At 38.0% G+C, this 22,733-nt stretch overlaps 1 protein-coding gene across 7 annotated transcripts in view; it reads right to left on the bottom strand.

The window, feature by feature from the left end:
- LOC137259977 (neogenin-like) overlaps window positions 1–22,733 on the bottom strand; it is a 143,304-nt gene that overhangs the window by 13,913 nt on the left and 106,658 nt on the right. For 4 of the 7 annotated variants that reach the window (XM_067797635.1, XM_067797637.1, XM_067797633.1 and 1 more), the window contains exons 2-17: window positions 19,623–19,794; window positions 19,295–19,443; window positions 17,757–18,041; window positions 17,164–17,326; window positions 15,554–15,699; window positions 14,928–15,203; window positions 11,468–11,681; window positions 11,069–11,214; window positions 9,955–10,292; window positions 9,049–9,193; window positions 8,488–8,598; window positions 7,983–8,180; window positions 6,751–6,846; window positions 4,363–4,680; window positions 3,433–3,540; window positions 457–651 (exon numbers count right to left, since the gene is read on the bottom strand). In XM_067797635.1, coding sequence (XP_067653736.1) covers window positions 457–651; window positions 3,433–3,540; window positions 4,363–4,680; window positions 6,751–6,846; window positions 7,983–8,180; window positions 8,488–8,598; window positions 9,049–9,193; window positions 9,955–10,292; window positions 11,069–11,214; window positions 11,468–11,681; window positions 14,928–15,203; window positions 15,554–15,699; window positions 17,164–17,326; window positions 17,757–18,041; window positions 19,295–19,443; window positions 19,623–19,794 — 3,060 coding nt within the window. The remainder of the gene's footprint in view (window positions 1–456; window positions 652–3,432; window positions 3,541–4,362; window positions 4,681–6,750; window positions 6,847–7,982; window positions 8,181–8,487; window positions 8,599–9,048; window positions 9,194–9,954; window positions 10,293–11,068; window positions 11,215–11,467; window positions 11,682–14,927; window positions 15,204–15,553; window positions 15,700–17,163; window positions 17,327–17,756; window positions 18,042–19,294; window positions 19,444–19,622; window positions 19,795–22,733) is intronic. The other 3 variants (XM_067797639.1, XM_067797634.1, XM_067797636.1) reach the window with 2 other exon arrangements.

The raw sequence follows: 22,733 nt of genomic DNA, 5'->3' as shown, positions 1-22,733 counted from the left end.
TGCATATAATGATATAAGAAACAAACAATAAATTTCAACAAATTATTCAGTTCATAATGGTAGAAAATACTTGGTAATTTCAATAGATGCACTTCATGTCATAATCATAAATCATGTTTTTATCAGGCACAATTTATCATTTTCAAAGACAAACCATAACTTCTGCCAAAAGAATCCATGATTTTAACAAATGCAATTCAAGATTTCAATGGACAAAGTTCCCATGTGCTTGTTGTTGAAGCTGCACTCAGCAATATTCAATCTGTATGTCTGATGGTTGTCAATAACTGAGTCTGCACTAATCAACATCTACACAGTTCGGACACGAGGAAATGTAAATGAACCTGATCATTCAATCTTATTAGTCACCTCTTACAGCAAGCATGGGTTGCTGAAGACCAATTCTAACCCTGATCTTCACAGATCTGTTCCCTGGTAACCTAGCCCCAGACTCACTTTTGGGTGTTTTGTAGATCTTAGTTTCCGACATAGGTCCGTAGCCTTTCCGATTCCGAGCCTGAACTTTAAAGTAGTAGGTTGTGTCGGGCGTCAGGTCGCTGATGACTGTGGACAACTTATCTCCAACCACCCCTTCTAGAACCCAGTCTCTGTCTGCCTGGTTGGAGTCGGTTGTGTAAAATATCAGGTACCCTGAAAGAAAAAAGAAAAGTTAATTTAAATATTTTTTAGCATTTTAGCATCAAGAAAAAAAAAGAAAAAAAATTTGACGTTTCACAAGCGTTTTTCAGCTTTTGTAATTTTGACCTCAATTTGATGCCAACAAGTATCAGGTCAAACAAGGTCATTTCCGATATTTCTTCGCTAGTAAACAGAAAATAATATATGTTTGATGTGTTTGTGTTTTCTGACTCGTACATAACTCGTGAGAGAAAGATGGTAAATGTGACTAGAGCTAAAGACTATATTGCTTGTACTGCAATGCTTGCAAACTTAAATCAAGATAATACTTAAAATAAAATGGTTTTCTAAAACAGTAACATAGTACATTCATGATTTCCAATAAATAAACTGTTTTATAATAACGTAGTAGAATTAATGATTTCCAAAAAATAAACTGTTTCATAAGGACATAGTAGAATTAATGATTTCTCTCAAATAAACTGTTTCATGATAAAACAGAACAATTAATGATTTCCGATAAATAAACTGTTTTATAATAACGTAGCAGAATTAATGATTTCCAATAAATAAACTGTTTTATAAGGACATAGTAGAATTAATGATTTCTCAGAAATAAACTGTTTCATGATAACACAGAACGACTGATGATTTCCGATAAATAAACTGTTTCACAATAACGCAGAGATTTAATAAATAAACTGTTTCACAATAACATAAAAATACAAGATTTTGTCCCTTCACTACCTAAACAGACGCCGCCATATAGCTGGAATATTGCTGAGTGCGGCGTAAAACTAAAACTCACTCACTCACTCACCTAAACAGAACATCATATTTACAAACTTGTTTGCGGCTTTTCTGAAGTTTCCGTTGTGTATATTACTTTCCCAAAGTTATTTTTTTCCACATATATTCGCGTATTCTGTGGGACGAGGAACAGAGTGTGTACGACAGCGACTTGCAGGGAGAGTACGACAGCTAGTGTGACTGATTACCACTGACACGAGTGCGACAAGTGAGACCACACACGATATGTGCATGAAAATACCAACAAGAGTAAATGTCTACCTCTAAACCATTGAACAAAGTGAACACCTACAGAGCACAAATCATCCAGAATACACCAAATAAAAGTCAAGGAGAAATAAAGGTCTTTATCGCATTTGTATATATAAAAAAATCATTATTATTAATTTTTTTCTGATTTTTGTTGTTGACATTTTTCCTTTTTTCCTAAAGTTCTGAAAAGAATGATAATGATAGAGGTTTTGAAAAGCAAAAAGAAAAACGGCTTTCTCAGACTCAAAATATAAAGGAACTTTTTCTGCAAAACATTGGTTGGCTTTTTGTAGGGTACTGTCAGGAAATCATTTCTGTTTAATCAGTTGTGGAACTGCTACCAATCCTTTGGAAATCCTTTCTGCTGCAAATTTGCTGCAGTTCCTGCAATTGTGACCTCTGTATTAGACGACACTGACACCGCCAATCTAAGTTTGGAAAAACAGCAGAATCTGTGAAAAGAGCAAGTTGCACCATGGGAAACAGGAAGTTGTACCTACTCCACAGGGGTGCATTATGGGAGATGACATGGACTAACAGATACAGACGGACAGACATGGACACAGACAAACAGACACAGGCACACTGAGACTGTGGTTGGGAATAGCATACCTCTTGTTTCTGTAGAGGGATGGCAGGAAAAGATATAATGGTGTACATGAACAGGTTGGAAAAATCAGTGTTAGGGGTGTCACGATTCACTGTTCCACCAATACATCAGAAGTTATCAAACGAGATGACGCATGACAGTCTAGCTTCATGTTTTCTTTGTTTTGATTTTTAAAAAATAGTGCATGTGGGTCTCTGGGTCAATATCTCGGACACAGGAACACTTCAGATGTTCTATAATTGAGCAAAGGAGTGTACTACGATTAAACAATCTAAAATGAAGAATGCATAGTGCTTCAGCCAATCAGATTATTCACTCACTCACTCACTCATTTAGGAAATACTCAAAAAGAACAAAATATTAATTCATTTAGGACATCTTCAAAGAGCACAAAATATTTGTTTATTTCGGGAATCCTCAAAGGGGACAAATATTTATTTATTTATTTATTTATTTATTTATTTATTTATTTATTTATTTATTTATTTATTTATTAAATCCTCAAAGAGCATAAACATTCCTTTGTGGTTTCCGTTTTTGGCTTAAATGCCATCATTCTCAGAAATGACTCTGCACATGTGTAATTGTCCACATTCACAAATGATTCAAAATTGTTTTCAAGATACAGATATGTGACAAACTTCACTCACTCGTACTGAGAAATTCAAGGCCTTTATTCTCATTGTCTGATTGTGAACCTGACAGAATGTCCTACAGAGTCCCCAGGGGGTCCTTGTACATGACAGCCTTAGCGCTACACCAGTCGTCACAGGAGTTAATGCTAAGATCACTTTGAAATCTTGATCTTCAGTGAGGCTAGGTATCAGGGTGAAACATTTCACGTTAATTAGAAGCTCACTAAACAAAATGCTGACTTGGCAAAATAAGAAAATATACCTGAATCATTGGAGTAAAACATAAATGATTTACTTAATAGAGCAAAGCCATGGAGCAAGGAGAAAGTATCGAAAGATTTGAACAATGTTGTATCATATTTGTATTTATGTGATGAAAGTATTTTGATGTGTATTGATAGGCAAGGTGAGTGTATCGTCACACCCCTATATCATGTACTAAGATTCTGATTCCTGTTTTCGAAGAGCGAACACTTGACGGCTTACCTGTGATTAAACCATTGGGTTTCTGGGGGGGTTGCCAGTTGAGGGTGACAGCAAGGGGGTTGCCCTCCACAGCCACTGGTGTCAAGTCTCTTGGCTCAGATCCAGGTGCTGGAAGAGACGAGTGAGTGAAAGAGCTTTCAGCAATATTCCAGCAATATCACAGTGGGCTTCACACATGGTTCCCGTGTAGGGGATTGAACCTGGGCCTTCATTATGATGACGTGACACTTTAACCATTACGCAGAGTTCCATCTGTTCAGATTCCATCAGCCATTATTAAAACATTTTTTTCAGCTGGAATCTAGTAAAAGACATTTTACTTTTACTTTAGCCATTTAACTGAAGCGTTTTATGTTTTGTAAAATGTCCGTCAACAATGTTCCAGCTATGATTGTGGACTTGGACCAGACAATCTGGTGACAGATACCGAAACCAAAGTCAGCTTATAGACTGACTCACATGAACCGAGTAAACCGTTCTGATCCTCTTTCGACCAGTACAGACGGGAAGGGACCTGTTCTAGTCAGGAATTATAGTTTATATCAGCTAGTGCTATCAGTGTTTGAATCTAATGTTGGTCCTCAGGCCTGAAGCTGACTAAAGCCCACTTGGACCCACAGCTTTTGGTTTACAGTTGGCAGCTTTTGCATCCCCAATAAAACCCCCCAAAAACATGATATTTTTGTTTGATAGGAATTACTATTTTAGTGAAAACATTAACGCCAAAACATTCTGATCACGACCCACAAGATCGTAATTGGTTCTGGCTACTTATGGCCTGCAGCTTCTCAGGGTTAAGGGCAAGCACTGTATGGTTTTGGTTATGAAAGAAAATCTACAAGGATTGTTGCTTTCTTTTCACTTTTGTAAGCAAACATATTTTCAACATTGGCAATATACAAGCCATCAGTAATCCTACTTTTCACGTACCTGATTCTTGTGTTGTGTTGACGACACTCATACTCCAGGTGCTCTGTCTGCGACCTTTGATGACCTTGACTGAGAACTCATACTGAGTGTTTGGCTTGAGTCCATCAACATGGGCGTTGAGATCGGTGGAGTTGAGCTGCCTCGGTCGCCGGTTGTGGCTCGGTAGTGGTGTGTATCGCACAGTGTAATACCTGTTATCTGTTATCTTCTGACTCTTGCCGAGGGTGTTATCAGCCCATGTCAATACAATGGTGGACGGCGACAACACGATGGCCTTGAGACCAATCGGTGGCATCATTGGCGTGGCAGGTTCCTCTGCTGGGAGAAACGGGCAAAACCCATTCTATTTTAGTACCAGGAATCGTTAGTGGCAACAGAACTACAAGCAGGACAACTAGTCTTGGTTAAACTATTTCAAAGGAACTTGAAATGGACAATTAAGTAAAAGGGTGGAGAAATGGGTCTTAATCTGTAGTCACAACCTGGGACTCAGTTCACAACTCCATTGTAGTGGCAACAGAACTACAAGCAGGAAAACTAGTCTTGGTTAAACTATTTCAGAAGAACTTGAAATGGACTATTTAGTAAAAGGGTGGAGAAATGGGTCTTAATCTGTAGTCACAACCTGGGACTCAGTTCACAACTCCATTGTAGTGGCAACAGAACTACAAGCAGGAAAACTAGTCTTGGTTAAACTATTTCAGAAGAACTTGAAATGGACTATTTAGTAAAAGGGTGGAGAAATGGGTCTTAATCTGCAGTCACAACCTGGGACTCAGTTCACAACTCCATTGTAGTGGCAACAGAACTACAAGCAGGACAACTAGTCTTGGTTAAACTATTTCAAAGGAACTTGAAATGGACAATTAAGTAAAAGGGTGGAGAAATGGGTCTTAATCTGTAGTCACAACCTGGGACTCAGTTCACAACTCCATTGTAGTGGCAACAGAACTACAAGCAGGAAAACTAGTCTTGGTTAAACTATTTCAGAAGAACTTGAAATGGACAATTAAGTAAAAGGGTGGAGAAATGGGTCTTAATCTGTAGTCACAACCTGGGACTCAGTTCACAACTCCATTGTAGTGGCAACAGAACTACAAGCAGGAAAACTAGTCTTGGTTAAACTATTTCAGAAGAACTTGAAATGGACAATTTAGTAAAAGGGTGGAGAAATGGGTCTTAATCTGTAGTCACAACCTGGGACTCAGTTCACAACTCCATTGTAGGGCTACAACTACTACAGCCCTGTGTAAAGGTCAGGGAACTCCACAGATGTAGAGCTACAAGTGTTTCATGACGTTTGGCCCAGTTTTTCTAAATAAAATTCTTGGGGATGGATGATAGACAGGCATATTTTTTAGTTTCCTAATAATTAACACAGAACTGGGAAAATGAACATATTATTACTTTTATGAGTAGTGTTTTGGAGTGAGTGAGTGAGTTAATGTTTACATCACTTCAAGTAATACTCCAGCAGTGGGACAGCAGGGGACACCAGAAATTGGCTTCACACGTTGTACCCATGACGGGAATCAAACCTGAATCTTCAGTGTGACAAGTGAACGCATTAACCACAAGGCTACCCCACAAGCCCAGGTATTTTGGAAGTTGGGGAATGAAATACTCAAAATTTTATAGATAACAACTGTGTGTTTCTTGTGAGTTCAACATTTTGACTCTAGTACAAAGTCAACATGGAAAAAGAATCTTAGCCAAAATGTTGCACTCACCAAAAATATGAAGTTGCTATCCAAACAATTTCATATTAATCCATTAGTATCAAAGGCTATGGTTATATTGGAGTATTGGAGAAATTGTTGCAGAATAACTAGATAATGTTATCATTCTGTATCAGTTCTAAACTAAGATAGGAATGTGAGTGATTGAGTGTGTTTGGTTTTGCACCCCTTTTAGCAATATTCCGGCACGGGACACCGGTAATGGGCTTTACACATTGTTCCCATGTGGGAACTGAACCCAAGTCTACAGTGCAATGAGCAGACACCAAATCCATTAGGCTACCCCATTGCCCTAAGACATTTAAGTAGTGGGAGTAGGTTATAATACTACACTTTTACCTGAAGGTTATTGACAGATGTCTAACTAGGGGATGAAATACTCATAATAGTCCTGGAGAATAATAATGACACAAAAAGATCTAATAAAACACAGTGAATAAATCTAATCCAACAACATCAAAAGTTACAGATACATAATGCATTTCAGAAAACACACAATGATGACAAGATTAATGATTTAACATAAATTTATTTGTGAGTTATCAATTTTTGGATTTAAAAATAGAGAAAAACATCTGTTCTTTAAAAGACATATCAAACATGATATAGCTATTGAATTTAAAAAATTGAAATCTAAGTTTGAACTGACTTGTCTCCTCCATAGTGGTAACGGTCTCGTATTTGACTTCTCCTTCCCCCTCCTTGTTGAATGCTCGTATAGATATCACATATTCTGATACCGGCTCTGAAAGAAGTATATTCAGTATGACTAGTCTTATGTCAGACCAATAAAACTGAAAGACAACATTCTTTAACTTTATATTTTATGAAGTGATAATTAAGAAAGTCCTCTCTGTTGTGCATTACATTTAGATCTGGGGGTGCAACAGTACGCTATGCCACAGTTCTGTACGTATTGTGGTTCACAGCTCTTGTTTTGGTACAATTCGGTTAGGTTAATAAACAATAAAGTCAGATGGGATGAATGTTTTATTGGAAAGACAATGCTGGTATGGTTAAAGTTGCAAAAAGATGATGCCTTTACACTATCTTGTTCATCCAATTGATTTAGCATAAGTTGTCTACAATAGTGACACAGACACGTCAAAAACGTAGATACATGAAGATGTCATCTTGAATTAAATTACATGGAGTATTTGTCGTGATTTTCCGAAAGTAATATGTGTAAGGCGAGTAATATGATATTTTCGGTACGAAAAACTGAACACACCATTTTTGTCAAGCTGAAATTCGGTGTACTGAACCGAAAACAAAATACAGTTACTGGACCACTAGCCTGTGCTAGTTGAAATTCAGTCGACCAGTCAATCTCCAGTCACTGACGCAACTGGCAAGTGAATTTTCATGGGGTAAATTTGTAAATATATCACTCTTTGTGAAATTATAACACAATTTGAAATAATGCATAATAATGGAGGGATGACAATGTTCATCATCTTGGCAGCATAATAATGGAGGGATGACAATGTTCATCATCTTGGCAGCATAATAATGGAGGGATGACAATGTTCATCATCTTGGCAGCATAATAATGGAGGGATGACAATGTTCATCATCCTGGCAGCATAATAATGGAGGGATGACAATGTTCATCATCTTGGCAGCATAATAATGGAGGAATGACAATGTTCATCATCTTGGCAGCATAATAATGAAACCCAATGTACATTAAAATTTTGGACAAGTGAATTATTTCCGAAAATAGAAAGTTTCAGGCATACCTAGCCTGACTGTCTTGCCAAATTTGGGAACTTTTCCTCACAGTGACATGACGAGAGAAGATTTGAACCACCAGGCTAACCCAACTCCACCTGAGATGTATTAGACACAACAAGGTACAGCCTGTTGCCCTTAACTTACGGAGATTCTGTATTGTATAGTCGTGAGTGTTGGCATCGACTGTTGAGCGGTAAACATCGGGTAGATTCTTGCCATATCCCAACACATAGCCTCGAACTAGAATCTTCGAGTCTGATGGCGGAGGTGCCCACGTGACAATGATGGAGTTAGCGCGAGGCTTCACAGACAAACGGGCAGGTCGAGGAGGTACTTGGTTTTCTGGACAAAAAAACATCAGCATAAGATTTATAAGAAGTAATTTCAAGAAAGGATATTCTTTAAAATGCCTGTAATATTATCAACAAATATTATTCTAAAATGTTTTAACACATTTTCTAAATTTCAAGGAGGACAAAAAAGAGAGAACCCATAAAATACATAGAGGCTAACTCCTCCCTGTCAATCATTATAAAATAATAACTCCTCCCTGCCAATCATTATAGAATAATAACCCCTCCCTGCCAATCATTATAAAATAATAACTCCTCCCTGCCAATCATTATAAAGATGTTCATATGATACGAACCTAATAGGTCATCTCGGTAGGTGGTCGCATGTTCCCAAGATGTGGCCGGACCCGATCCATTGACGGTCAAGGCTGAGATCCTTACCTGGTACTCAGTACCTTTACGAAGCTCTGAAAACAAGTCACAGTATCAGTAAAATGTCCATGTAACATGATCCTTCTTTAGAACTGTGAACTGAGCAGCACTTGAAATTTCTCTTTGCGTTTTTGTAATATAATGATGCACTCAGCTATGATCAAGGGCCAGTACCTGGTTTGTTGTTTAACACCGCACTCAGCAATATTCCATCTATATTGTTGGGGTCTGTACAGAATCAAGTTTGGACCAGATAATCCAGTGATTAACAGCATGAGCATTAATGTACACAGATTGGATACCATGATGTCTATCAAACATCTGATCCCATCAGTCGCCTCAAAGTAGGGCTACTGAAGAACATAACAGTGATTGATATTATGAATGACATCCAATGTTAGTCCCATCCATCTACGACCTTGACTACAACATGTGAACAGAGTCATAGACTTGTGAGGGCTTCTGTCCAAGACAAGTTCGTGTACCTGTGAGAGCATAGTTGTTTCTGTTTCCATCGGTGGTGACAGTCTTTCCTTGCTTGGTTCCGCGCCGCTTGTAGCGGATCTTGTAACCGGTGATGATTCCGTTTCGGTTGTCCAAGGCAGGTGGTTCCCATCGGACAATGATCCGCTAAAGAAATTGAGTGAGAGAGTGAGTGAGTGAGTTTTTGAACTCTGAGAAGTAACTCGTTTAATCATAGCATGTCACATATCTCTGTAATCAAAACTATTCAAGAACACTGTATAACTATGTATGCCATTTGTCCAAAACTACTCATAACCACATTTCTCAAAACTACAATGCTGAAATAAATATCTTTTAAAATACAGAGACAGCAATGAATAAGGGAAATTAAGGATATTATGACCTATCATGTGAATTACAATCAAAACGGACTAAAAAGGACCACAAAGCTAAGTCCCTCTTAAGGCCACATAATCTTGTAGGATGTCACTATACTTCCGAAAACTGTCCCAGGTATAGCATTCCAAGTTTTCGACTAACACTGCACAGAACTCTGAAAAAATACTAAAAGCAGAAATAAAACCCACCCATTTAAATAAAAAATGTGATGAGAAATACAAAATTTATTCAATGTGGCCTAATCACAGTCTGTTATACGTATTATGAGTAAAATATGCAACAAATGTAACGGACAAAAACATCAGTTTGGTATATCCGTCAGTTTGTGGTATGGCTGTTATTAATAACACACAGTTTACTGTATTCAGTCTTGCATGATAATAAATTTAAATTTTAAATAAAATTTTTCGTTCAAAAACATACTGCGGTACTCTTTATGTATATATACAGCAAGTGGATATCTGTCCGTTTGTCATATGACTGTTCAATTTTAAATATCAAATTCATTCCTTGGTTCCATAACTTACTGTGGCACTGGACACTTCCAAGGTGAAGTTCTGAGGTGCAGCACTTGGTTCATCTGAAAATGTCTTTGACACAAATTCTTCAGTACTCATTCCAGGACCGTTTTGGTTGTGCGCCACCACTCGTAAACTGTACTCGCGGAACTTCTTAAGCTTCTTCAGGACATGTTCTGTGCTGTATACAGATACTTCCTTCTCGGAGTCGGAGCCGACCTCGTAGTAGATGAGGACGTAGTGTGAGATGCGACCCTTGCTCTCCACTGGTGGATTCCAGTTCACCCTGATGGAGGTCGGGGTCATCGCCACGGCTCGGAGGTTGACGGGCGGGCTAGGAACATGCACTGGAATGCAAGGTGAAGACTGTATATGGAATTTTGGGGATTACACCTTCTCAGCATAGTACCACTTACAGTCTTTTGTAGAGTTGAGTCCATTATGGGATTCGAACCCACACTCAGAGACTGGTTGGTAAATTATCATGTCTGAACCAGACAATCCAGTGATCAACAGCATGCACTGATTTACACAATTGGGACATGACATGTGTGAACCAATCAATGAGCTTGATCTCCCGATCCTGTTAGTTGTTTCTTACAACAAGTGTGAGTTGCTGAAGGCCAATTTGTACCTTCAAATATTTGGGGTGTATAGGAAAGATGCTGCAAAATTACATGCTGTTGATCACTGGATTGTCCGATTGTTTACCAACAGTTGCCACACAGGTGGAATATTGCTGAGAGCATAAAACTGAACTCAGTCACTCATACCAATTGTGTCAAAATCAAGTTTTAGAAATAATTGTAAGCAGGCAACAGCCAGGTGACTGTTTGATGACTCAACACCTGTAGTATCAGGTGGTCAGGATTGCTGTCATGGTATCCAAGTAGCATAAAGCGATGCTCATGCCATTGATCACTGGATTGTCTGGTCCAGACTCAATTGTTAACAGACCACCGCTATTATAGCTGGAATATTGCAGAGTGTGGCATTAAATAACAACCATCCAACCAAATGAGTGTCAACTGTGTCAAATCAAAACAAAAGAGAACAAAAGCTAAATGAAACAGTTAACAATCAGGTGATTATTAATTACACAGTCTGTCCTGGTGATTTGTACCTTCTTGGTCAGTTGTGACTGTGATCCTGGCTTCCTGTCTACTGGCTCCGAACCGGTTGTAGGCTATCACACGGTACTCATATTCGGTGTGCGGCTTCAGGTGCTGGATGTTGGCCTCCGTGGTGGTCGTGTTCGTCACACGCTCTCTGTGACAAAAAACATTAATATTGACATCATCAGTCAATCATGCTCATCACACACTCTTTGGAAAAAACATCTCAAAGTCAACTATTCCCAAACACAAGCTAATTTCTGAATAAAAACCCTTATTGACCCCCAAACACTTGCAAAATCTTCACATTCATCCCCCTACCGTCATCATTATAACGATGATCATCATTGTCCCAAAGCCGAGAGATGGTTAACTTCCCACAGATTGATCCAATCAGATTCTCTTACCTTTCTGACCCCTTCTCCTGCCAAAACACAGAATAGGCGATGATGTCCGACGGAATGCTCCCCGCTGGTGGTTGCCATGACAATGTGACAAATCTGGTTGATACCAGGACGGCCCTGAGGTTGATCGGCGCAGTGGGCAGGTTCTTGGCGTCGGCGTGAAGAGCTCCTGGATGAATGAGGGGGTACAGAGAAGGGGTGGTGGGGAGGGGGACGTCTAAGGGAGGCAAAAGAAACAAAAAGTGTCAAAGCAAACAAACTGAAAAAGAACCGAAGCAGCAGGCAATGTTTAAAACATAACATCAGCGACCATGGCTTAAGACTATCAACATTCTTGTGGTCAAATACGCATAACCTGTTCATGTCCAAACTGTCTTGAATACCTTGGAAATTTTGAATTTTACAATATTTTAATTTTTACGTTTTGAAAATATGTGAAATCTGATAGTAAAATTAAATGAATAATGAATGAACAATGATTTCAAGAATGTGTGAATTAATTCTTTATTTAGCATTATGATCATTATTATTATGACAGGCAGGGTTGAATTCAGTTAGGAAAGCATTGCGACCTCACGCCTCTATCATGCAACATTTAACTGTAGGATGTCACAGTGTCTGTTCACGCATCTTCCTCACTGCTGGCTTAGTTTAGTTTTACTCCACTTTTAGCAATATTCCATCAATTTCAGCTGAGGACACATAAAAAGGGCCTTACAAATTGTACCCATGTGGGAAATCAAACCTGGGTTTCTGGCATGACAATCGAACGCTAAAAGCACACCATCACCCATATCTTTCTGAAGCACCCTTGATGCACGACTGATACCAGAATTGGAATAATTTGTCAGCATATTGTGAGCTGAACTGTCCAAATATTAACAGACGTTAATGATATTTATATTCTGTCCTGTCAGTGCTATATTTCAAACTGCTAGTACCAATGAAAGTCTGTGCTGGTGTTTCGGATACTGAAAACATCACAGAGGGGTCATTATGTTGATCACTCGATTGTCTAGTCCAAACTTGCATAATTACACATCTTCCTAGAATATTGCTGAGTGTATTACTATCAACAAGCAAACTTCACAGTGAATTCCCTTACATCACTCTGCTGACAATTAGAGCTAAAATTTATAAACTTACTTTGATTTTGACCACCTAAACAAACTTGCCCAAATTAATTCCCTTTTTCTGCAAGGCTGAAATCTTTATTTTTTCAACTAAAAAATTCTGTATTGTGTAGTTACTGGCAGTCAGAAACCAAATCCATCATTGATTATCAGAGGATTTGTGGTAAACAATTATTGACTATAGTCAAAATATATAAACATTTTTTTATTCAATCACCAATTTTAAGGGTTTTCCCCCAGATTTTTTCTAATTTATGTTCACATAATTATTCCGTTTATTTATAATTGTCAGTGTGTCTCATTATGTTCACAGTAGATATAAAATTTATTCATAGACAGGTTACAGTTATATTTACCATAGTGGTGAATATGGAACTATGAATACAAAAATGTTTTTTTACAGTTAATCATTACTTTTAATCCTTCCTTGGATTGATTACACGATGCCATTTAGAAAGTGGTCAAATGCAACATATATCATATTTGGGATTTCACTTTCTTAGTAAAGTACAAATTCTAGTACTTTTTTCGGTTGAGTCCCATCCGGGATTCGAACCCGCACCCTCAGAGTCAGGCACCTAATCGCCAGCACACAAAGTCAGCCGCCTAGCCCGCTCAGCCACCGCGACTTCCACTAGTCTGAGCGGGCTAGGCGGCTGACTTTGTGTGCTGGCGATTAGGTGCCTGACTCTGAGGGTGCGGGTTCGAATCCCGGATGGGACTCAACCGAAAAAAGTACTAGAATTTGTACTTTACTAAGAAAGTGAAATCCCAAATATGACATATGTTCCTGGGATTGGTTTTTTTAAAATTTTCCATCATCTGTTCACTACCAGTATTGTGAGTGTGCGACATCCATTACTCGACGTGCAACATGCTGCACATTTAACATTGGGGTCTTAAGCCATTGTCTGCACATAAACAAACGTGATTTATCAGCTGAAAAAGAACATGTGCATCTTAAACCACCAGGTGTCACAAACAGGTGTCCAAAGAGAAGGAAAGGACAATATGTGCATTTATCACATGCTTTAGAAAACAGGAATCTCTTGTTTCCAACTAAAGTTTAGGTTTCAAAACATAGTTTCTGACATGATTGTGTTGCTGGGCAACACATTTTTTTCAATTGGGAGAAATTACACCTATCTGCATTAATGGGGTTTTTGTTTGTTTCAATTATATTCCTGAATACAAATATTAATTGCATCATAACTAGTCACACTTTATTCTTTCAGTATGTTTTCTTTCATATTGTGTTGACAGAAAATATGGAATTTAATGTAAAATGTGCGCTTAATAAATTATGCATTGTGTTTTGTCAATGTGAAAACAAAGCTCTTAAAATTATAACAAAAAATATGAAGGAAAACATATCATGTTTTATGTCAAACACTGATAGAAATCAGGTTTCCGTCTCATGTTTCCATGAAACTGTCCAAACTGAGCAAGATGAAATATCCATTTCATGTGACCAAAATCTCTAATTCCAAATTTCTGTAAAATGATTTTGTTAATATATTGTTAAGTGCGTAAGAATGTCACACAACATTCAGAAAGCAGGGGGTGAAATTGACCAATCAGTGTTAAGTAAACACAAGGTGAAGGTCATGCAGAAAGTTATGTCGACATCCCAACACAAATGTTGAGCTGTAGACAGTTGATTTGAAGGATTTTCAACCACAACACTGAAATATTTTATCATTTTTCAAATCACAATTGAAACACAACATGAGGGTAAAAACAAAGTAAGGGGAGACAACTTCCACACAAACTGCACAGTAATTTTACTATGTGAATAAAACCAAAATAAAATCGACCAAAAAACCTCCACAGAAATCTTGCAAATCCCACCACTCACAACTTCTCCAGGAGACAATTTGAAATTTAACATATTAAAAAATGAAATCTGAAAATTAACAATCTATTAAGAGAACAATTATTGGATAAAAAGATCCTTTAAAACGGACTTCTACCAAACATACAGAATCTTCTCTTGTGAAAATATTTGTTTGCTTGTAAAAACATCATTTAACATCTAAAAAAATAATGCATCTGTGCAGTGATTAATATATGGAAACACAATATAGTTTATATGCACGATTCTGATAGGATATATGAGTTGTTATTTCAGTTTCATGTGATATAGTGATCAGCTGATACTACACACCCAGACTCATATATAGTAATGTTAATTGGTGCTTCCATGGTAACAAGAAAAGTTGAATAGTGCACACGCCTCAGATCAAATGTTACAGATTTTCATGAAGTAATGATTTGAAATGATTGGCGCTTAAAAAAATACTAAAATAGGTTTTCATATCAATACATACCTGGTTGCAGAATGACAAGCTGTGCGCTTGCTTGGACGTTGCCGAGGTCATTTTCGCCAAAACATTGATATATACCATCATCTGAATTGACAAGGCCGAGTATTTTTAAGTCTTTGCCATCGACTATTTGGAAATAGTCGCTTGGGAAAAGCACATCGCCATTTTTCAACCATGTGATCGTGGGATTAGGTACTCCGTAAATATTGCATTCAAATTTGACGTCGGAATTGGTGTGAGCAAACACATTGGCTGGTCTCTTTACGAATCTTGGAGGGACTGAAATGGAAAAAAAATGTCATTTGACAATACTACTCTTTTGTTTTTGGAATGATATTTCATCCAAGAAAAAAACACTTACGTTTTTCAATTTGATTTAAAAAAAGCAGTTGCTTCAAAATAGAGAATAATCTCAATTACAGCAGAATTACTTGTATTTTAAGATAATACAAAAAAGAACAAAAAAGTAACAAATATAATTTTGTCGATTTGCACCATGGATAACAATGGACTTATTTCACAGAGTCATTACCATATTTCTCATGGTCATCATCATATTTCATTCAGTTATTACCGTATTTCCTTCAGTGGTTACCATATTTTCCAGTGACATTTAAAGCTAGTCCTACCTAATACTGTCAACATGGTGTCTGCGTCGATGCTGTCTTCCTGGTTGACAGCCCGACACGTGTAGACGCCTCTGTCACTCTCCTTCAGCGTCGTAATCTGTAAGCTGCCACTGCCAACTTTTTTTATCCTCGCACTCTTAGTGTTTCTGTAACATCATCAGAATCAGAATCAGAATCATCACCATCACCATCATCATCACCATCATCATCATCATCACCATCATCATCATCACTATCATCACCATCACTATCATCACTCCATCATCACCATCATTCCTATCATCATCACCATCATCACTATCATCATCATCACCATCATTCCTATCATCATCACCATCATCACTATCATCATCATCACCATCATTCCTATCATCATCACCATCATCACTATCATCACCATCACCATCATCTTCATACTGACTGTTCCTGACATTCCCACAGACCAAGGGGACACAACTGATGGCAAAACGACATTCTATACATTTATACGAAGCTACCATAAATGAGAACCAGTTACCTCCCTTTACCTGTAATGTTAATGTCAAACATGTCATGTCTGAGCTTTTTCAAAAGTTGAAACTGAATACAAACGATATCACTCTTTTGGGCAGTTTTGTTAAGGGCAATTTCTTTTCAAAAGGGAGATTTTGTGCAAACTGAAATACAAAAAATGAACCGAATGAATGTTCATTGCGTTTTCCCTAAGAGGCCCCATCTGTCTGGGCAGGGAAGCTGGTGTTAGAAGTGACAAAGATTTAACTGTTGCTCTTTTCTTAAACATAAACAGGCTGTGATAGAGTGTTTTTAAAAACGTAATCACTTGCTTCCACAGTGATACTGTTTCTGTGAGATCAAGGATATCTCCTTGCAATACTGGTTACCATGAAGTCACAATCCAATGACATCACTAATCTATCAGCCAATGAAGCTGGTTAGCCAAATTATACTCACAGAACACACTCATTTAGTGTTCGCTGTAGTGCATGCAGAAATAAAATCACAAAAATGTAGTTCAAATGTTTTGCACGTGAAATCGTCATTACAATCCTGAATCATTTTAATATTGAATGTGTTTTTTTTTGTTTTGTTTGTTGCTATTTAAAAGTTCTTTTAAAAGAAAAGTAGATCAGAATTTATGCAACCAAAACATGCACACAAAATATAAGCGAACATTGATCATTACTACTGGTTATAAACTGACAAAATGTGGAAAATATAGATTACAGATGTTTGTATATAATCCAGAAATTGACTGAGTGAGTTCAATTTCAAGTTGCAGTCAACAATATTCCAGCTGGCGGCAGTAAATAACTAAGTTGGGACCAGACATTCCAGTGATCAACAGCATAAGCATCGATCTGTACAATTGTGAATTGATGACACGTAACCAAGTCAGAGAGTCTGACTACTCGATCACTTTGGTCACCTCTCACAAGTATAGTCGCCTCTGGTGCCAAACATGGGTTGCTTGAAGATCTATTCTACCCCACATTTTCACAGGTATTCAAGTGATTGACATTATGAACTATGCAGCTGGCAACGACACCTTCTCCATTGACACATAAAGAAACACCACCTATTTTAATTCCATATATGGAAAGGACACATACACTAAAGCAATGGTAACACCGTCCTTCAGCCATTTTATCGTCGGTTTCTCCTCCTTGGCGTCCCTCCCGTTTGCCCCGCAGTGTAGAACAACCGTTGTGCCATAGTCTGCTCGATGATCTTTTGGTTTCATCACAAATTTAGGAGCCACGCCTTCTTCTATATCTAGAACACAAAATTTCAATCTTTTAAACATAAAGTTCAATATAAACTGATTCCCTTTTATATCATTTTGCAAATGACCTTTAGATTTCGTGCAAAATTCAAGAGCCATGCCTTCTTCTATATCTAAAAAGAAAATCTGATTCATTTATCTATCAAATTGAATTTGAAATAGATAAATATCTTTCTGAAAATGACCTTTTGTCATCAGAAATGAGAGGACCAAAACCAAATTACATACATTAAACTTAAGACAATAGCATTCTATCTATTTATTGCAATCATTTTCAAATAAATGTTCGCAGATCTTGTGAAATAACATTTAAGGCTTGACATCATGACATCCCTGTAATAACACATCTCCGTGGGCAAACAAATCATTATTTAGTCTCAAAATAAATCTACTTGAAGCTGTGTGTGGCAATATACTCACTTGCGTTTGGGTTCTGACGTAATGATGCTACTCGACTTGTTCGAGAACGTTCCATATTTTTAGCCTCACAGCTATACGCCCCAAAGTCAGCGAATCTCACTGGATATATTTCTAAAATACCATCGTCGTACTGATATATATTGTCCGCCTTTGCGAGTTCCCTCCCATCTTTTATCCACTTCACTTTAGGGCGTGGCACCCCTTCTATCTCACAAGAAAACATGGCTGTGTCGCCAAGATACACCACCAAGTCCTGGGGCTCTTTTATAAAATGTTTCGACAAGTCTGAAAAATAAACAAGATCATTAAAAAATGAAAAAAGTTTACATTTTGCTCAATGCTAGTTCAGCAATAGGTGAAATACTCTCTTAGCAATATTTCAGTTTTGACTGTGAAGTGTGGACTGGATTAAATAAAGGAATGCCCAGAATGAAGTATATCTACACTGTCAGGTAGCGACAAAGAATAAACTCCATCTTCAAACTATCTTGAATGACCAGCTTAAGCTGCTAGAGATTAATGAGTGAGTGACTTTTAGTATGATGTCACTTGTGGCAATATTCCAGCAATATCAGAGCAGGGGATACCTGACATTGGCTTCACACACCATACCCATGTCAGGGAATCAAACCTGGACCTTCTATTTGGTGAGACTACACTTCAACAACTAGGCTACACCAATGCACCCATCAATCCTTACATGATATCGCCAAAAAGGGAAAACTCACTTCACATGGAAGCTGAATAAATTCTTAGTTTATCATTTTATTCAACATCACCTCCATCGTGTAGTTTTGGTAAACTAGTGTTTTCTGGGTATTATAATTCAAACCAAGCTGCAACGGACAACACCCGGAGATTTAAGGGAAAAGTGAGTGAGTCAATATGTTTTTATGCTGAATTAGCGCTATTCTGACAACATCACAGCAGGAAGAACGTCCGTCTTAACATCATAAGTCTGATGAGAAGAGTCAGTCACATGGTTGATTGTGTCACAACTGTGTGGATCAATGCTCATCACATCAGTCACTGGTCCAATCAAAACCTGTACACACATTAAACCAAGCTGAGTGAGTGAGTGATATAGGTTTTATGTCACTTTCAGCAATATTCCAGCAATAACACAGCAGATAGGAATAGGCTTTTATATTTTGTAAGCATATGGGGAATCAAGCATGGGCCTTCGGAATGATAAGCGAATGCTTTAACACTGAATCCTGCAGAGCAGTCCTAAGGAAGGGTTGACCATTAAATGTAAGTTTTCAACAACCGTTCTTTATTCCCCAAATATCTGAAGGTTAGAAATGGTCTTCAGCAACTTGTGCTTTTAGTAAGGAAGAACTAACAGGATCAGGTCCGTTGACTGGTTGACAAATGTCATCTTATCCTCATTGTGTAGATTGATGTTCATGATGTTGATCACTGGATTGTCTTCTCCAGATGCAATAAATTACAGACTGCCACCATATAGCTGGAATATTGCTGACCGTGGTGTTAAACAACAACCAAACCAAACACCAAATATTTGAAAGACTTACATGCAATATCAAGCTCAGCTTTTCGACTGACAATGGTTCCGAACCCGTCAACGGTGGCGGTGCACTGATACGTGCCCTTGTCAGTTGGATGGGAGGTTTTAGAATGCTGGGTTTGGTCAAAATATAAAGATCCATTTGCTAATAAACTCCTGAAAAAAAGAGCAAAACGTTTAAGACTTACAAAATCAAGATCATGTGGAATGGAATTTTTTTCATAATACAACCCCACATACTCAGTTTATGTCAATGATAAAATAGATTCTACTGCAAGAGATGTTTTCCCTCAATAGTCACTGACTTGCAGCTACATTGCAGCTGATTTCCTTACCTATCTGAATTTTCAAAATTTAGGTAGTTGCCATCTTTCATCCACTGTATGTTGGGGGTGGACTCCCCGTGGTAAGCGGAGCAGTTGAGGAGGGACTTGGAGCCCTTCTTCACAATCAGGTCATGTGGCTCCACCGTGAAGTAAAACTGACTGAAGTGGGGGACTGTGGCTCCTGAAACCGAGTAAGTGAGGGACTGAGTGAGTATAGAAAGTGAATACTGGCAGTGAGTGATTGAGAGAGTAAATGAAAACTTACAGTAAGCAAGTCTTTGAATTAATCATTATCATTAAAACCACCTTGATCATCATCATGATCATCACCAACACCTTAATGTTCATCATCATGATCATCACCAACACCTTAATCTTCATCATCATGATCATCACCAACACCTTAATCTTCATCATCATGATCATCACCAACACCTTAATCTTCATCATCATGATCATCACCAACACCTTAATCTTCATCTTCATGATCATCACCAACACCTTAATCTTCATCATCATGATCATCACCAACACCTTAATCTTCATCTTCATGATCATCACCAACACCTTAATCTTCATCTTCATGATCATCACCAACACCTTAATCTTCATCTTCATGATCATCACCAACACCTTAATCTTCATCATCATGATCATCACCAACACCTTAATCTTCATCATCATCTTCATCATCATCATCATGATCATCACCAACACCTTAATCTTCATCATCATGATCATCACCAACACCTTAATCTTCATCATCATGATCATCACCAACACCTTAATCTTCATCATCATGATCATCACCAACACCTTAATCTTCATCATCATGATCATCACCAACACCTTAATCTTCATCATCATGATCATCACCAACACCTTAATCTTCATCATCATGATCATCACCAACACCTTAATCTTCATCATCATGATCATCACCAACACCTTAATCTTCATCTTCATCATCATCATCACAACCAACACCACCTTGATCATCATCATGATCACCATAAATAACACATCATTATTGTCATTATCAATAACACCATCATTATCACCAACACCACCTTCATCATGACCAACACCACCTTCATCATCATCATGATCATGACCAACACCACCTTCATCATGACCAACACCACCTTCATCATCATCATGATCATCACCAACACCACCTTCATCATTGCCAACACCACCTTCATCATCATCATGATCATCACCAACATCACCTTCATCATCATGATCATAACACCACCACCATCATCATCATCATCATCAATAACACCATCATCATCACCAACACCATCATAATCATCACCACCACCTTCATCATCATCATGATCATCACCAACACCACCTTCATCATGATCATCATGATCATCACCAACACCACCTTCATCATCACCAACACACCTTCATCATCATCATGATCATCACATCACCACCTTAATCATCACCAACACACCTTCATCATCATCATGATCATCACCAACACCACCTTCATCATGATCATCACCAACACCACCTTCATCATCATCAACACACCTTCATCATCATCATGATCATCACATCACCACCTTAATCATCACCAACACCACCTTCATCATCATCATGATCATCATCATGATCATGACACCATCATCATCACCAACACCACCCTAATTATTAGCATCAGCATCATCGTCACCACAACCACCACCACCACCATCAACACCACCTTCAACATCTTGACAGTCTTCCTCTTTGAATGAGGAAGTTAAATATTTCCCTGAAATATTTTCACTCCTATAGATTTCCTCCAAGCTAAACCATCAAACAGAAAGATCAAAGCCTGGAAGTGCATTTGCTGGAGAATAATTCAAATATCAGAACAAGGGCCAATCTTAAATTAAGCAGTATATTTTCAATAATATCTGATCCTGCCAGACTTTGATGTTCACAAAGTTTGCATAATCAGTGATGACTGGCGATACACTCAGCAGAACTTCATCAGCGGCAGCCATGTTGACATAACTCATTATGATATACAGTCTCTCTGACTGAAGCTGTAAACGTACTCGCAACTGGAGAACGTTCATCTCACAACAAATATTCACTGCAGTTCCAACGTATGTGAGAAATTTAAACCATCAACAGACGTTGCACATATCATGTCTGCTCATCCCAACCTTAAAATTTGTCATGGACTAAGCCAACATGAAAGAAAGGGTTATTCCATTATTATTTCTAGGGTGGGTGGAATAACTTGGATTCCTGTGTGCAGGATATACCAAGCATATGTAATAGCAGTGCTAGGATGTTTCCAATGCCTCGGGGAAGATAGATAGTGTAAATGTAGCCAACACAATGTGCAGTCGACATGTCTGCCAGGAAAATCTTGTCTACTCCTCACAACAGCTTGCATTTCAAAGAGAAGAGTTTTGCTTATGAAATAAGATCGTTTACTGTGAAACTGATAAAGGAAAACATGAATGTGAGCAGTAGCAATGGCTAGAGCGATGAGTAATGAAACCATCATAATATAATAATTACTATCATCATCATCATCATCATCATCATCATCATCATCATCATCGATTCCCAAGTCTGTGATGTCTGATCCTCAATGTGTTAAATCCCTTTATTCTCAAATGACTGGAGAGTTCAACCTCTGTATTGTTCAACTTCTCTGGAGTTCAACCTCTGTATAGTTCAGCCTCTGTATAGTTCAACTTCTGTATTGTTCCAACCTCTGTATTGTTTAACCTCTATATAGTTCAAACCCAGAAATGTAAACCTTTAAAGCTCAACCTCTGTAATTGTTTAAATCTACAGCAGTGCAAATATGCTGGTCCAGCGGGAAAATACAAGCAAAAATATCGCTGGACTATTGCTAAAAGTAAAATAAAACAAAACACACTCACTCACTCTTAAACAAGAAACCCTATGAAACTCCAGCTGCACTTACACAACAGTGTCCAGGTCTAACCACTGCCATAGAGCCTCTCTGAAACTCAACACCCCATTTCAACTGTGAACATGCAGAGATATTTTACAAGCAAACAAAGTGATTATATTTCTGCCCTTTCCTACAACAACACCCATGCTTGTATCAAAGCACTGAAAGCTTTCCCAGGC

Source organism: Haliotis asinina, chromosome 13 (assembly GCF_037392515.1).
Source record: "Haliotis asinina isolate JCU_RB_2024 chromosome 13, JCU_Hal_asi_v2, whole genome shotgun sequence".
Taxonomy (NCBI): domain Eukaryota; kingdom Metazoa; phylum Mollusca; class Gastropoda; order Lepetellida; family Haliotidae; genus Haliotis; species Haliotis asinina.
Note: the sequence above shows the minus strand (reverse complement) of the source record. Positions and strands in the feature narration are given on the sequence as shown.